Consider the following 14,289-nt stretch of genomic DNA (forward strand, 5'->3'; position numbering starts at 1 on the left):
TCTTATTTAAAAAGAATGGTTTAATCTCCAGTTTTATTGTTAGATTTCTTTATCTTTGTGTGTTTTTACCTTTAATTGTGACATTAAAATTTATGAAAATTCTTAAAACAGATTTTATGTTTTAGTCTTGTGTGAGAATTTTGTTCAATTTCATTTCCTTCCACTTTTTTCTTTATTGTATGGCCTTTCATCCCAAAATCCTTCACTGGAAACAGGCAAATTTATGGTCCTGCTAGTGATAAGTTTTAAACCATTGTTTTTTATTTCATTGCTTTTGTCTTAAAACAAGGCTTTTGGTGTGTTCCATTACAGTTGCAGTTAAAAGTTGGCAAAGTCCTGCCGGTGTGGCTCAATGGTTGAGAGTCGACCTGTGAACCAGGAGGTCATGGTTCCATTCTTGTCAGGGCACATGTGGTGTTTCGGACTCAATCCCCAGTGTGGGCTGTGCAGGAGGCAGCTGATCAGTGATTCTCATAATTGATGTTTCTATCTCTTTCTTCCTCTTCCTTCTGCTCTGAAATCAATAAGATACACCTGTGTATGCAAATTAACCGCCATCTTTGTTGGGTTAATTTGCATAGTCACTCTGATTGGCTGGTGGGCATAGCAGAGTGACACTAATTTGCATGTTTCTCTTTTATTAGTGTAGATATATATCATATTATATATATCTCAGAGGCCCCCTGCATGCCCCACACTGGGGATCGAGCTCACAATCCTGGTGTGTGCCCTGACTGGAATCGAACCGTGACCTCCTGGTTCATAGGTCGATATTTAATCACTGAGCCATGCCAGTTAGGCAAAAAATATATATTTTTAAAAATAAAGTACAGCAGTGAACTCTTTGTAGTTTTGATTTCTTTTAGTAATCTGATTGAGGGCATAAAATATAGGTGTGTTCCATTTTTACAACACTCTACAAACTGATAACTTAGAGAAAGTATTTGTTATATTCTAAAAGTTTTCCTTAATAGGAACTATTTAATTTAATTTAATTTTTTTTATTGATTTCAGAGAGGAAGGGAGAGGAGATAGAAACATCAATGATGACAGAGAATCATTGATTGGCTGCCTCCTGCACGCCCCCTACTGGGGATTGAGCCCTCAACCCAGGCATGTACCCTTGACCAGAATTGAACCCGGGACTCTTCAGTCTGCAGGCCAATTCTCTATCCACTGAGCAAAACCGGCTAGGGCAATAGGAGCTTCTTTATCAGATTTAACAATGATTTATATTAAAGAAACTCTTCAATAATTTTTTAAAATAAAGGGTTGCATCATTTTCATTTGTTCTAGCTGAAATGAATCTGTTTTCTGCACTCCTCCCCCCAAAAGAACACATCCCAAAACTCCAAAGTTAATATTTGGCCTGGTGATGTCCTTCAGATTATGGAATACTCTTATTATATGACTCTAATTCTTTTTTAAAAATATATTTTTATTTTATTTCAGAGAGGAAGGGAGAGGGAGAAAGATAGAAACATCAGTGATGAGAGATTGGCTGCCTCCTGCATACCCCACACTGGGGATCTAGCCCACAACCTGGGCATGTGCCCTGACTGGGAATCGAACCCTGACCTCCTGGTTCATATATCGGCACTCAACCACTGAGCCACACCAGCCGGGCTGACTCTGTAATTCTTAATATGTAGTTGAAACAATTCTTTTAAGGAAGTGATTTTTAGTCTTTCTGGTATATGGATCCTTTTGTGAAACTGAAGTTTCTCTGGAATAAATAGATACATGTAAACTAGTTTCTATGCATTTTCAGAGGCTTAACTGATAAGTGAATCCCTTTTTTAGGGGATTTGATAGGTAACTAACAACAGTTTTAAAAATGATAAAAGTAATGCTATTTTAAAAACAATTGTATGATGAGTTAGTTAAAATTTCTTTTTTAATTTTTCTTCAATCACTTTGAGAATACCTCTTAGGGCTTTTACCTTTTCTGGAAGTTGAAATGGTCTTAAGTGAACTAAGGCAACATTGTAAATTGAAACATAGTTAATGTCCAATGATTTTTTTTGGCACTGAATGTAATTTTAGTGTTGTTCTTCCCTCCCCCCCCCCCACCCAGTGCAAATATAGCACCTCAGTATTTTATAGATGATGCTTTTACAGTATTAAGTTGATTCTAAGATGCATATTTATCTAGTTTTTAACTTCTCTGAAATTGGGCTGTGTCTTAGAAGCCACAAAGTCATACAGTTGCCATCAGTCTGGTGGCACTTGTGACCTAATTGTGAGAGAATACTGCATTAAAATCTTCTGAAATTTTCATTTTTATTTCTTTTCTTTTTTAAAAATATATATTATTATTGATTTTAGAGAGAGAGGAATGGAGAGGGAGAGATAGACACATCGATGAGAGTGAAAAATCACTGATGGACTGCCTCCTGCATGCCCCCTACTAGGATTGAGCCTGCAGCCTGGGCATGTGCCCTTGACTGGAATCGAATCTGGGACCCTTCAGTCCACAGGCCGATGCTCTATCCACTAAGCCAAACCAGCTAGGGCTCATTTTTCTTACTGATTTTAAAGGGAGAGAGAGACAGAGAGACACATTGATTTATTGTTCTACTTATCCATGCATCATTCATAGATTTCTTCTTATATGTGCCCTGACAAGGGCTTGAACCCAAAACCTTGGTGCATCTTGAGGGTGGTCCAGCCAACTAAGTGTCCCAGCCAGGACTTCGGATAATTTTTAAAAAAATATATACTTTATTGATCTTTTACAGAGAGGAAGGGAGAGGGATAGAGAGTTAGAAACATTGATCAACTTGCCCTGACCGGTTTGGTTCAGTGGATAGAGCGTTGGCCTGTGGACTGGAGGGTCCCGGGTTCGATTCCAGTCAGGGGCATGTGCCTTGGTTGCGGGCACATCCCAAGTGGGGGGTGTGCAGGAGGCAGCTGATAGATGCTTCTCTCTCATTGGTGTTTCTGGCTCTCTGTCCCTCTCCCTTCTCTGTAAAGAATCAATAAAATATATTTAAAAAAAAAAAGAAACATCTATCAGCTTCCTCCTGCACATCCCCTACTGGGGAAGTGCCCGCAACCAAGGTACATGTCCTTGACTGGAATCGAACCTGGTATCCTTCAGTCCGCAGGCCGACGCTCTATCCACTGAGCCAAACCAGTTAGGGCTGATAATTTTTTTAAAATGCTAGCATCAGTACTTAAATTTGATAATAAGGATTCTTATAATACTTTTTTTTTTAATAAGAGAAAGTTTGTTTAGAAAGTCACAGAGGTAGAAGAAATGGGCTCAGGAAAGAAGTTATAGAAGCAAAAGAAGGGTTGTAGCTTAGGAGAGAGAAGAAAAGGTAATGTGCCTATTCCTCTCCTCTTCCCCTAAGGGGGAAGATTCCCTAAGTGGAATTAGGGATTGATTCCCTAAGTGGGGAAGAGGAGGGGAATAGGAAAGGTGAGGGTTTGCTCTTGAGAGGGAGAACGCCAATAAGGATTATTCTTGAACAAAGGATTTGGGCCTTAATACTTTCTTTGCAGCATGTTAATTCCTGTTTCAGAGATTTGTGTTAGTAAACAGTATTTATTTTTAAAATATATTTTATTGATTTCAGAGCTGAAGCGGGGGGGGGGGGGGAGCGGAGAGAGAGAGAAAGAGAAGCATCAATGATGAGATAGAATCATTGATTGGCTGCCTCCTGCATGCCCCACACTGGGGATTGAGCCTGAAACTTGGGTTTGTGCCCTGGTCAGAATTGAACTGTGACTTATTGGTTCATAGGTTGACACTCAACCACTGAGCCATGCTGGCTGAGCTAGATTGTTTTAAAGTAAATCTCAGACAACATATCCTTTCATCCCTAAATGCTGAAGTCCCTAAAAGATAAGGACTTTAGTCTTACACTTGCTAAATAAATATTAACTCTTCCATAATATTGAACTAGGGGCCCAGTACATGAATTCGTGCACCTTGAAAGGAACTGTGGTCCGGGAGGCTGCAGTAGGCACGGGCGGATCTCAGCCCATCCTCTGCGCCCCCGCCTGGCCCCTGGTCCCCTGTCTGCTGGAAGCCCTCACCCGACACTGCTCAGCGATTGGGGCCAGCGCCAGCAGTGGATACAAGTGGCAGCCGCTGTCCTGATCGCCCCTCAGGAGCAGAGGGAGGTAGAGAAGCCCTCGGGCAATCAGGGCTGGCAGCTGTTGCTCACTTGCTGATGGTGCGAAGCGATTGAGACCGGCGCCGGGCACCAGCAGTGGGTGCGAGCGGTGGCTCTGGTGCTGGCTGCGGGTATAAGCAGGGCTGGCGCTGGCAGTGGGTGCAAGTGGTGGCTCTGGCACTGGCAGCGGGTGCAAGCGGCAACTGCCGGCCCTGATCTCCCCTCAGGAGCTGGGGGAGGTGGAGAAGCCCTGTGAGGTGATTGGAGCTGGCAGCCACCGTTTGCACCCGCTGACGGCACCGAGTGATCGGGGCTGGCGCCAGGCGCTGGCAGTGGGTGCGAGCGGTGGCTCTGGTGCCAGGAGCAGTGGATGCAAGCAGGGCTGGTGCCGGCAGCAGGTGCAAGCGCTGGACGGGACCGCAGTGCGCGGAAGCAAAGAATTTTCAGTAACCACCAGAGGCTCGCCCCGATGGCAGAGACCAGCACCCTGCTTTGGTCTGGCACCCCCACTCAACCTCCACCATCCCACTGTGGCCGACGCCTGCCATGTTCTGCGCACGTCCTCTGGTGGTCAGCGTCCGTCATAGCGACCAGTTCAGTTGTTCTGCCATTTGGTCTATTTGCATATTAGCCTTTTATTATATAGGATACCCCATTGGTGTTTAGATCTACAGTTGTCTCATAGATATACTTTTAGTTTGAATCAGGGTCCAAAATGAGGCTCACAATTGCATTTAGTTGATATGCCTCTTGAGACTTTCTTAATGGATAGATTTCCCTTTCTCCCTTTTAAAACAATTTTAAAAACCCAGCTTTATTGAAATATAATTCACATGCCATGTAATCCATCCATTTAAATGTACAACTCAGAGTTTTATAGTATACTAGAGGCCCGGTGCATGAAATTATCTGGGGGATGGGGGGGCTCTTGGCCCATTGTATGGACATGTGGGTTTTCCCTCTCCAATCTGGGACTCCTCGGGGGATGTCCAACTGCCAGTTTAGGCCCGAACCTGGGGATCCTAAACAGGCAGTCGGACATCCCCCTCACAATCCTGGACCGCTGGCTCCTAATCGCTCACCTGCCTGCCTGGTTGCCCCTAACTGCTCCCCACCCCCGCCGGCTTGATCGCCCCTCACTGCCTCTGCGTGCCGGCCAGGTCGCCTCAACTGCTCCCTCCCTGCCGGCCTGATTGCTCATAACTGCACCCCCCGTGCTGGCCTGGTCCCCACCCAACTCCTCCCCCCCCCCCCCGCTGGCCTGGTCGCCCCCAACTGCCCCCCTCTGCCAGCCTGGTCGCCCCTAACTGCCCTCCCTCGCCCCCCCCCCCCCCCGCCCCGACCTGGTTGCCTACAACTGCCCTCCCTGCCGGCCTGGTCACTCATAACTGCACCCCACTGCTGGCCTGGTCACCCCCAACTGCCCCCCCCCCCACTGGCCCAGTCACCTACAACTGCCCCCCTGCTGGCCTGGTCGCCCCCAACTGACCCCCCCTGCCGGCCTAGTCACCCCCACGCAGCCTGCTGTCCAGTCATTTGGTCGCTTCTCACTAACCCCCCTGCCGGCCTGGTTGCCCACGCAGCCTGCTTGTTCATTCATTTGGTCGTCCCTCACTAACCTCCCTGCCGGCCTGGTCATAGGCAGCCATCTTGTGAGGGCGTGAGGGTTAGTTTGCATATTACCTCTTTATTATATAGGATAAGTCAATTCATATACTATATGGTTTTATGTGACTGGCTTTCATTTAGCATAATGTTTTCAAATTGATATATGTTGTGGCATGTATTTTTATTAAATAATGTTCCATTGTATGGACATTTGGGTTTTCCACTATTTGGCTATTATAAATAATACTGATGTGTGCAAGCAAGTTTCAGTGTGGGCATGTTTTCATTTTCTTGGGTATTTACCTAGGAATAGAATTACTGGGTCATATGACAATACTTGAGGAACTGCCAGACTGTTCCAAAGTGGCTGTACCATTTTACATTCCTACTAGCAGTGTATGATGGTTCTAATTTATTTTCATTTTCACCAACACTTGTTTACTCTTTTAAAAAAATTTTATTGTTGGCATTTCAATGTATTTAACTGCTTGACTGTTGTCTTCAGTTTTAAGGAATTCACTATTGGACTGGTTATAATTATATTTTATTACAAACTAAAGGATATTATTATAGTACTAAAAGTAATGGAAAGTTACCATATTTCTAACACTGGAGGTTACCAATGGAAAGTTCTAGCCTCAAACTTTTAGTTACCTTTTTCCCCTACATTATTTCTTTGTTGCTTTAATTCTTTTCTTTTTTTAATTTGAAGGTTTTTTTTTTATTATTTTATGTACAAAGAGATAGCATTATGTCATAAGGTAGATGTCTTGAACGACCCATTCATGGAAGTTCTTAGTCCAACTTAATGAAGGCTATGTCCTTCGCGTACTGACGGGAACACTGGCGGCACATATTGAGGCCGTACTTCCGGATCAGACCATGGCGGTTTGAGCAGACACGGCAAGAACGAGAACCTTGGCCGAATTTCCTCCGATGGCTCCAGTAGAGTTGCTGGTGACCCATCTTGCTCACTCTGTAGCAACGGGGCAAAAGGCTCTGCTTTAATTCTTATATAATTTTATTGATTGATTGATTTTAGAGAGAGGAAGGGGGGAACAACATCTATTTGTTGTTCCACTTATGTATGCATTCATTGGTTGATTGTTGTACGTGTCCTGACCAGGAATTCAAGCCTCAACCTTGGCGTTTCGGAGGACGCTTTAACAAACTAAGCCAGCCAGGGTTCTGTTTTAATTCTTTTTTTTTTTTTTTTTTTTAAGTATTTTAGAGAGAGACACACATCCATGCTTCTCTTTCTCTGTTTCTCCCCATCACTTCTACTCTTTCTAAAAATCAGTGGAAAGAATGTCCTCGGATGAGGATTAATAACAAGCTTCTGAAATTATGAAAAGTCACCTATAATGATACTATTCAGAAATAATTTTAAAAATATTTTTTCTTCTGAAATTGCTATATTTTATCTAAAATATTAGATACTGTGTATTTTATGTGTATTTAAATGTATTTTTATTGATTTCAGAGGGGGAGAGAGAGAGAAACATCAATGATGAGAATCATCCACTGCCTCCTACGCACCCCCCCACTGGGGATCAAGCCCACAACCCAGGCATGTGTTCTGGGACCTGAATTGATCCGTGACCTTCTGGTTCATAGGTCAACACTCAGCCAGCTGGGCTGCGTATTCATTTTTTAAAAAGAACATATTTTGAACACTTCCCCAGTATCTATTTAATCTTTTTTCTTTTATTGGATTTGGAAATTCAGTGTAGAATTTAACACATGTTCATATGTATATTTGTGTATTTTTCATATAAGTTTCTGGTCCTAGATATATTGGGTGAAGAGTTATGAGTACCTACATAACATATTTAGAGTAGATATTATGAACTTGTTTTGACAAAGCATAGCAGTAAAAATGCCAGTTTTCTGGAGGACAAGGAAACCACAAAAGAGGTGGCTACTATGGCCTATGTTTTTAAAAATTATATATGAAAAGTTAAAGGAACTAGAATAACCAAAATAATTTTAAAAAAGGATAAATTTGGAAAACTCACTATATGTAATTTTAATATGTACTGTAAAGCTATACTAATCAAGACAGTGTGGTGGCCCTGGCTGGTTTGGCTCAGTGGACAGGGCGTTGACCTGCAGACTGAAGGGTCCCGGGTTTGATTCCGGTTAAGGACACATGCCCAGGTTGCGGGCTCGGTCCCAGGAGGGGGCATGCAAGAGGCAGCTGATCAGTGATTCTCTTTCATTATTGATGTTTCTATATCTCTCTCCCTCTCCCTTCCTCTCTAAAATCAATAAAAATATTAAAAATAAAAAAAAAGACAGTGTGGTGTATTGGCTAAAGGAACAGAATAAAGAGCCAGAAATAGACTTACACAAATATAGTCAACCAGTTTTTGTTTTGTTTTTTACAAAGGTGCAAACATAAATTAGTGGAGAAAAGGCAGTCTTTTCAACATGTGGTGTTGAAATACTGGGCATCCATATGTAAAAAAGTGAGCTTCAATCAGTAACATCATATACAAAAATTAATTGAAAATAGATCATAAACCTAAATGTAAAACATAAAATAGAAAAAACCCTGAGAAGAAAACATTGGAAAAAGTCTTCTTGACCTTGGGTTTGGCAGAAAGCTCTTAGATAGCACCAAAAACATGATCTATGAAAGAAAAAATTTGATGTGAACTTCATCAAAATTTAAAACTTTTTTTTTCAAATATATATTTTTATTGATTTCAGAGAGGAAGGGAGAGGGAGAGAGAAACATCAATGATGATAGAGAATCATTGATCAGCTGCCTCCTGCACACCCCCTACTGGGGATCGAGCCTGCAACCTGGGCATGTGCCCTTGTCTGGAATCGAACCCAGGACCCTTTAGACCTCAGGCCAACACTCTATCCACTGAGCCAAACCAGCTAGGGCAAAAATTTAAAATGTTTTATGTGGTGGTCACAGTCAAAATAATTAAAAGACAAGCCATGAACTGGGAGAATATATTTGTATTGAGAAAGGACCTGGCTGCAGAATTTATGAAGAACTTAAAAAAAAGCCCCAACAAATTTATAAAATGGGTGAAATATTTGAACAGGCATTTCACTAAAGAAGATATTTGGATGGCATAAAAGCACATGCGAAGATAAAGATGCTCATTAATCATTAGGAAAATGCAAAATAAAGCCACAGTGAAGTACCATTTACATAACTTTTTAGAATGGATTAAATAAAATATTGTACTGATAGTACTGAGTGTTGGTGAGGATGAGGGTTAACTGGAACTTTAATACATATGTCGGGTGAGAATGCAGTTTATTACAAAGTTAAATACTATACAATTACCATATGCTTCAATAATGCCACTTCTAATAATTTGTCATAGAGCAATACAAACTTGTGTAAATACTAACTTTATACAGAAGTGTGAATGCAAATATTTATAGCAGCACTATTCATAATTGTCCAAACTGGAAACAACCCAAATGTCCATCAGTGGATGAATGTATAAGCAAACTGATATCTCTATATTACCAAGTGCTATTCAGCAATAAAAGGGAACCAACTGTTAATACATCAGTAACATGGATGAATATCAAAGGCATTATGGCAGTCTCATAAGATTACATTTTGGCCCTAACCGGTTTGGCTCAGTGGATAGTGGTTCTCAACCTTCCTAACGCTGCGACCCTTTAATACAGTTCCTCATGTCGTGGTGACCCCCAACCATAAAATTATTTTCGTTGCTACTTCATAACTGTAATTTTGCTACTGTTATGAATCATAATGTAAATATCTGATATGCAGGGTGTATTTTCATTGTTCGCGACCCACAGGTTGAGAACTGCTGGGAGCATCGGCCCGTGGACTGAAGTGTCCCAGGTTCGATTCCGGTCAAGGGCATGTACCTTGGTTGCAGGCACATCCCCAGTAGAGGGTGTGCAGGAGGCAGCTGATCAATGTTTCTAACTCTCTATCCCTCTCCTCCTCTGTAAAAAATCAATAAAATATTAAAAAAAAGATTACATTCTGAATGAGTCCATTTAGCTAACTTTCTGGAAAGACAAAACTGGACTAGTAAATACAAAGAACCAGATCAGTGGTTTCCAGAGGTTTGGGGGAGAGGGAGAGTTTGACTACAAAGGGCAGTGTGAGGGAATTCTTTGGGGGTGTTGGCATGTGTTTTGTATTTATGGTGGTGATTACAAGAATCTATGTACATGAAAACTTAAAAAAGTGTACACCAAGCCCTGGCCAGTGTTAGTCAGTGGTTAGAGATTTGACGTGCACACAAAGGGTCTCAGGTTTGACTCCCTGTCAAGGGTACATGCCTGGGTTGCAGGTTCGATCCCCGGCCTTGGTTGGGGTGCATGTGAGAGGCAATAAATCGATGTGTCTTTTCTCTCTATCCCCTCCACTCTCTCTAAAAATCAATGGAAAAAATATCCTCGTGTGAGGATTAACAACAAAAAGTGTACACCACAAAGGTGAATATTGCCCAGCTAGTGTGTCTTAGTGGTTGAGCATTGACCTGTGAACCAGGAGGTCATGGTTCAATTCCCAGTCAAGGCACATGCCCAGGTTGCAGTCTCAATCCCCAGGGTGGGGTGTGCAGGAGGCAGCCAATCAATGATTCTCTCTCATCATTGATGTTTCTACTTCTCATTCCCCCTCTCCCTTCTCTGAAAACAATAAAAATATAGTTTTCAAAAAAGTGAGCCCTAACCACTTTGGCTTAGTGGATAGAGCGTCGGCCTGCGACTGAAGGGTCCCAGGTTCAATTCCGGTCAAGGGCATGTACCTTGGTTGCGGACACATCCCCAGTAGGGAGTGTGCAAGAGGCAGCTTAATCGATGTTTCTCTCTCATCGATGTTTCTAACTCTTTACCCCTCTCCCTTCCTCTCTGTAAAGAATCAATAAAATATGTATTTTTTAAAAAGTGAATATTTTGCTATATAAATTTTAAAAGTAAAAAAAAGCAGACTTAATAAAGTTTTATTTGTCAGTTATGCTCCAATAAAGCTGAAAAAATAAGATTAATTTTTAAAAGGAAAAAGGTTCTTGTTAAAAAATGCACAATGGCTTTGTTATATTTTCTGAGTACTACTTAGATCAGCGGTTCTCAACCTGTGGGTCGCGACCCATTTGGGGGTCGAACAACCCTTTCACAGGGGTCGCCTAAGACCATCGGAAAACACATATAATTACATATTGTTTTTGTAATTAATCACTATGCTTTAATTATGTTCAATTTGTAACAATGAAATTGGGGGTCACCACAACATGAGGAACTGTTTTAAAGGGTCGCAGCATTAGGAGGGTTGAGAACCATTGACTTAGATGCACCTATTTCTGAGGTTGAATGAACTAATAAGCAAAAGGGAATTCACTGTCATGAACTTTAAAAAGAAGCTACTTACCTATAGCTGGTTTGGCTCAGTGCTTAGAGTGGCAGCCGAGGACTTAAGGGTCGTGGATTTGATTCTGGTCAAAGGTATGTACCTCAGTTGCAGGCTTGATCTCTGCCCCCATGGGGATACATGAGGGAGACAACCAATCGATGTGTCTCACATCAATGTTTCTGTCTCTGCCTCTCCGTCTCCCTTCCACTTTATAAAAAAAAAAAAAAATCAATGGAAAAAAATATCCTCTGGTGAGGATTAAAAATAAGAATAATAATGCCCTGACTGGTTTGGCTCAGTGGATAGAGAGTCGGCCTGCGGACTCAAAGGTTCCGGGTTCAATTCCAGTCAAGGGCACATGCTTGGGTTGCAGGCTCAGTCCCCAGTTGGGGGTGTGCAGGAGGGAATCGATCAGTGTTTCTCTCTGGTTCTTCCTTTCCCTTCCTCTCTGAAATCAATAAAAATATATTAAAAAAAGAAGAAGAAGAATAAAAAAACAAATAAGCTACTTATGGCATTCTTTCTTTCCAACTTGGGGGGTATAATGACTCCCGCAAAAAAAGGTGGTGGAAAGGGCTCTTGTGCCATCAAGGAGGTGTGTCCAGAGAATGTACCATCAACATTCATAAGCACATTCATGAAGTGAGTTTCAAGAAATGTGCCCCTCGGGCACTCAAGATCTGAAAATTTGCCATGAAGGAGATGAGAACTCCGTATGTACACATTGACATCAGGCTGTGAATGAAAAAAGTTTCTTTGGGCCAAAGGAATAAGGGGTGTCCCATACCCTGTCCAGGTACAGTTGTCCAGAAAACGAAATGAGGATGAAGAGACACTAAACAAGCTCTATATGTTGGTCACCTATCTACCTGTCACCACTTTCAAAAATCTACAAACAGTTAATGTGGATGAGAACTAACTGCTGATTGTTGAATAAACTTATAAAACTGCCAAAAGAAATAAAAGAAGCTACTTACTATATATAGGCTATTGTTAGGGTCTTCATCCATTTAACCATATGTCCTGTATTTATATCTCCGACTGCTCTCTACCAGAATCAATGTTATGAATATAATGAAAAGATGAAATTTTATTATATCCTTGGTTTGTCAATTAAAAGGAAAAGATTTCTAGGATTTTAAACACTAATAATGCTTAGCTAACTAGAAGACATAGAAAGGATACAGTGCTGAGTTGTGTGTTTTTTGTGTGCTGAGTTTTTATTTATTCATGCTTTTAAAATGTCTTGCAGTCTAACCATATCTAAAAACCAGGGTTAGTTTTTCATGTTGGAAGAGACCTTAGTGATTATCTAATTTTTCAAATAAAGACATTAAGGTCTAGGAAAGGAAATGACTAGTTCAAAGTTATAAGGGAATTTGTTAGAGAGCTAGCTTTTTTTTCTCCCCTGATTGTGTAACCTGCTTCAGTGCCTACAGCTACGGGCAGAGACCAGGTAATGGTTGAAGGTCACAGTTTGCTCTGGCATGAGCACTGTGAGAACTCAGGGGGACGTGCCTGCCATAAATCCAAATCCATGTGTTCGGTCTTCTTAATATCCATTTCATTAAATCTGTGTATAATAATCACTAATAAATTATTTCATACTCTTTGGTTGAACTTTAAATTCTGTCCTAATTTAATAATTCAAATCTATAGAAACAATATATGTATTAAAATTAATTTTAAGGTGTACAGTTATAAATTTTGTTAAATATGTCATCATATTCAGATGTTTTTGGAAGAAAAAGCAATTGGAAAAAATAACAGGCAGTTTTCATACCATACATGCGAGAAAAAAATATTTTTCCCCTCCCAAAGAATGTAGAAAATGGCTCTAAAGATTATCTAAAAGTTACTACTAGTGTAGGTTAGCAAATCCTCATTATTTTGAATTCTATTAATTTGAAATTTGTGGCAGTTTCTAACAAGAGCTCAACAGTTCCCTTACAATAAAAATGTTATTTAATAGAAGATTATGAGACTGAGAGGTAGTTAAACTATTATTATATGGATCACTTTTCAAATATTTTTGATGACATAGCTTTTAAAATTGTAGTAATATATATAACATTTGTCACTTTAACCATTTTTAGTGCACAATTTAGTGACATTAAGTATATTTACAATGCTGTGTAACCATCACCACTGTCTATTTCCTGAACTTTTTCATTATCCTGAAGTGGAACTCTATTAATTGAAGTAACTCCTCAATTACCCCTCCCTTGCTAACTTCTATTCAATTTTCTGTCTTTATGAATTTACCTAGTCTGGATACCTCATATAAGTGAAATCATACAATATTTGTCCTTTTGTGTCCAGCTTATTTCACTTATTAAGTTTTCAGGGTTTGTCTGTGTTTGTAATATGTATCAGAATCTCATTCCTTTTTTAATGGCTGAAAATAATAATCACATTTTGTTAACCCATTCATCTGTTGAAGCTTGGGTTGTTTCCACCTTTTGGCTATTGTGAATAATGCTGTTCTCTCTTGGATGCTGCAAGTGTTTAAAAGACATTACGCATGCTCCCATTTCTTACAGTATTGTTCTCTTTCTTTTTTTAAATATATTTTATTGATTTTTTACAGAGAGGAAAGGAGAGGGATAGAGAGTTAGAAACATCCATGAGAGAGAAACATCGATCAGCTGCCTCCTGCACACCCCCCACTGGGGATGTGCCCGCAACCAAGATATATGCCCCCGACTGGAATCGAACCTGGGACTCTTCAGTCCACAGGCTGATGCTCTAGCCACTGAGCCAAACTGGTCAGAGCCTCTTTCTTTAAAAAAAAAAAAAAAAATTATTGATTTTTACAGAGAGCAAGGGAGAGGGATAGACAGTTAGAAACATGGCTGAGAGAGAAACATTGATCAGCTGCCTCCTGCATGCCCCCTGTTAGGGATCTAGCCTGCAACCAAGGTACATGCCCTTGACCAGAATCGAACCCGGAACCCTTCTTCAGTTCACAGGCTGATGCTCTATCCACTGAGCCAAACCGGTTAGGGCTCTTCCCTCCCTCCCTCCCTCCCTCCCTCCCTTCCTTCCTTCCTATGAAGAGGGTGATGCAGAGCGAACTAGAAGCCATTTAGCCCCCCCCCCCCAAAAAAAAAATATATACTAGTGGCCTGGTGCATTAAATTCATGCATGGGGGGTTCCCTCAACCCAGCTTGCACCCTCTC

At 41.1% G+C, this 14,289-nt stretch overlaps 2 protein-coding genes across 2 annotated transcripts in view; one reads left to right on the forward strand and one right to left on the reverse strand.

Annotated features, from left to right (window-relative positions):
• The window catches only part of UBE2R2 (ubiquitin conjugating enzyme E2 R2), an 84,920-nt gene that overhangs the window by 2,226 nt on the left and 68,405 nt on the right, over window positions 1-14,289 (forward strand). The window lies entirely within an intron of this gene.
• Window positions 6,470-6,716, reverse strand: LOC308528125 (small ribosomal subunit protein uS14-like). The gene has a single exon (XM_081103653.1). The coding sequence runs from the start codon at window positions 6,699-6,701 to the stop codon at window positions 6,531-6,533; it is 171 nt and encodes a 56-aa protein (XP_080959779.1). The 5' UTR covers window positions 6,702-6,716; the 3' UTR covers window positions 6,470-6,530.

This window comes from Myotis nattereri (genome assembly GCF_964212035.1).
Source record: "Myotis nattereri genome assembly, chromosome: 12".
In the NCBI taxonomy this organism is placed as follows: Eukaryota; Metazoa; Chordata; class Mammalia; order Chiroptera; family Vespertilionidae; genus Myotis; species Myotis nattereri.

Excerpts from the sequence above, each read along its gene's own strand:
- LOC308528125 (XM_081103653.1), bottom strand. The coding sequence starts at position 6,701 with ATGGGTCACCAGCAACTCTACTGGAGCCATCGGAGGAAATTCGGCCAA.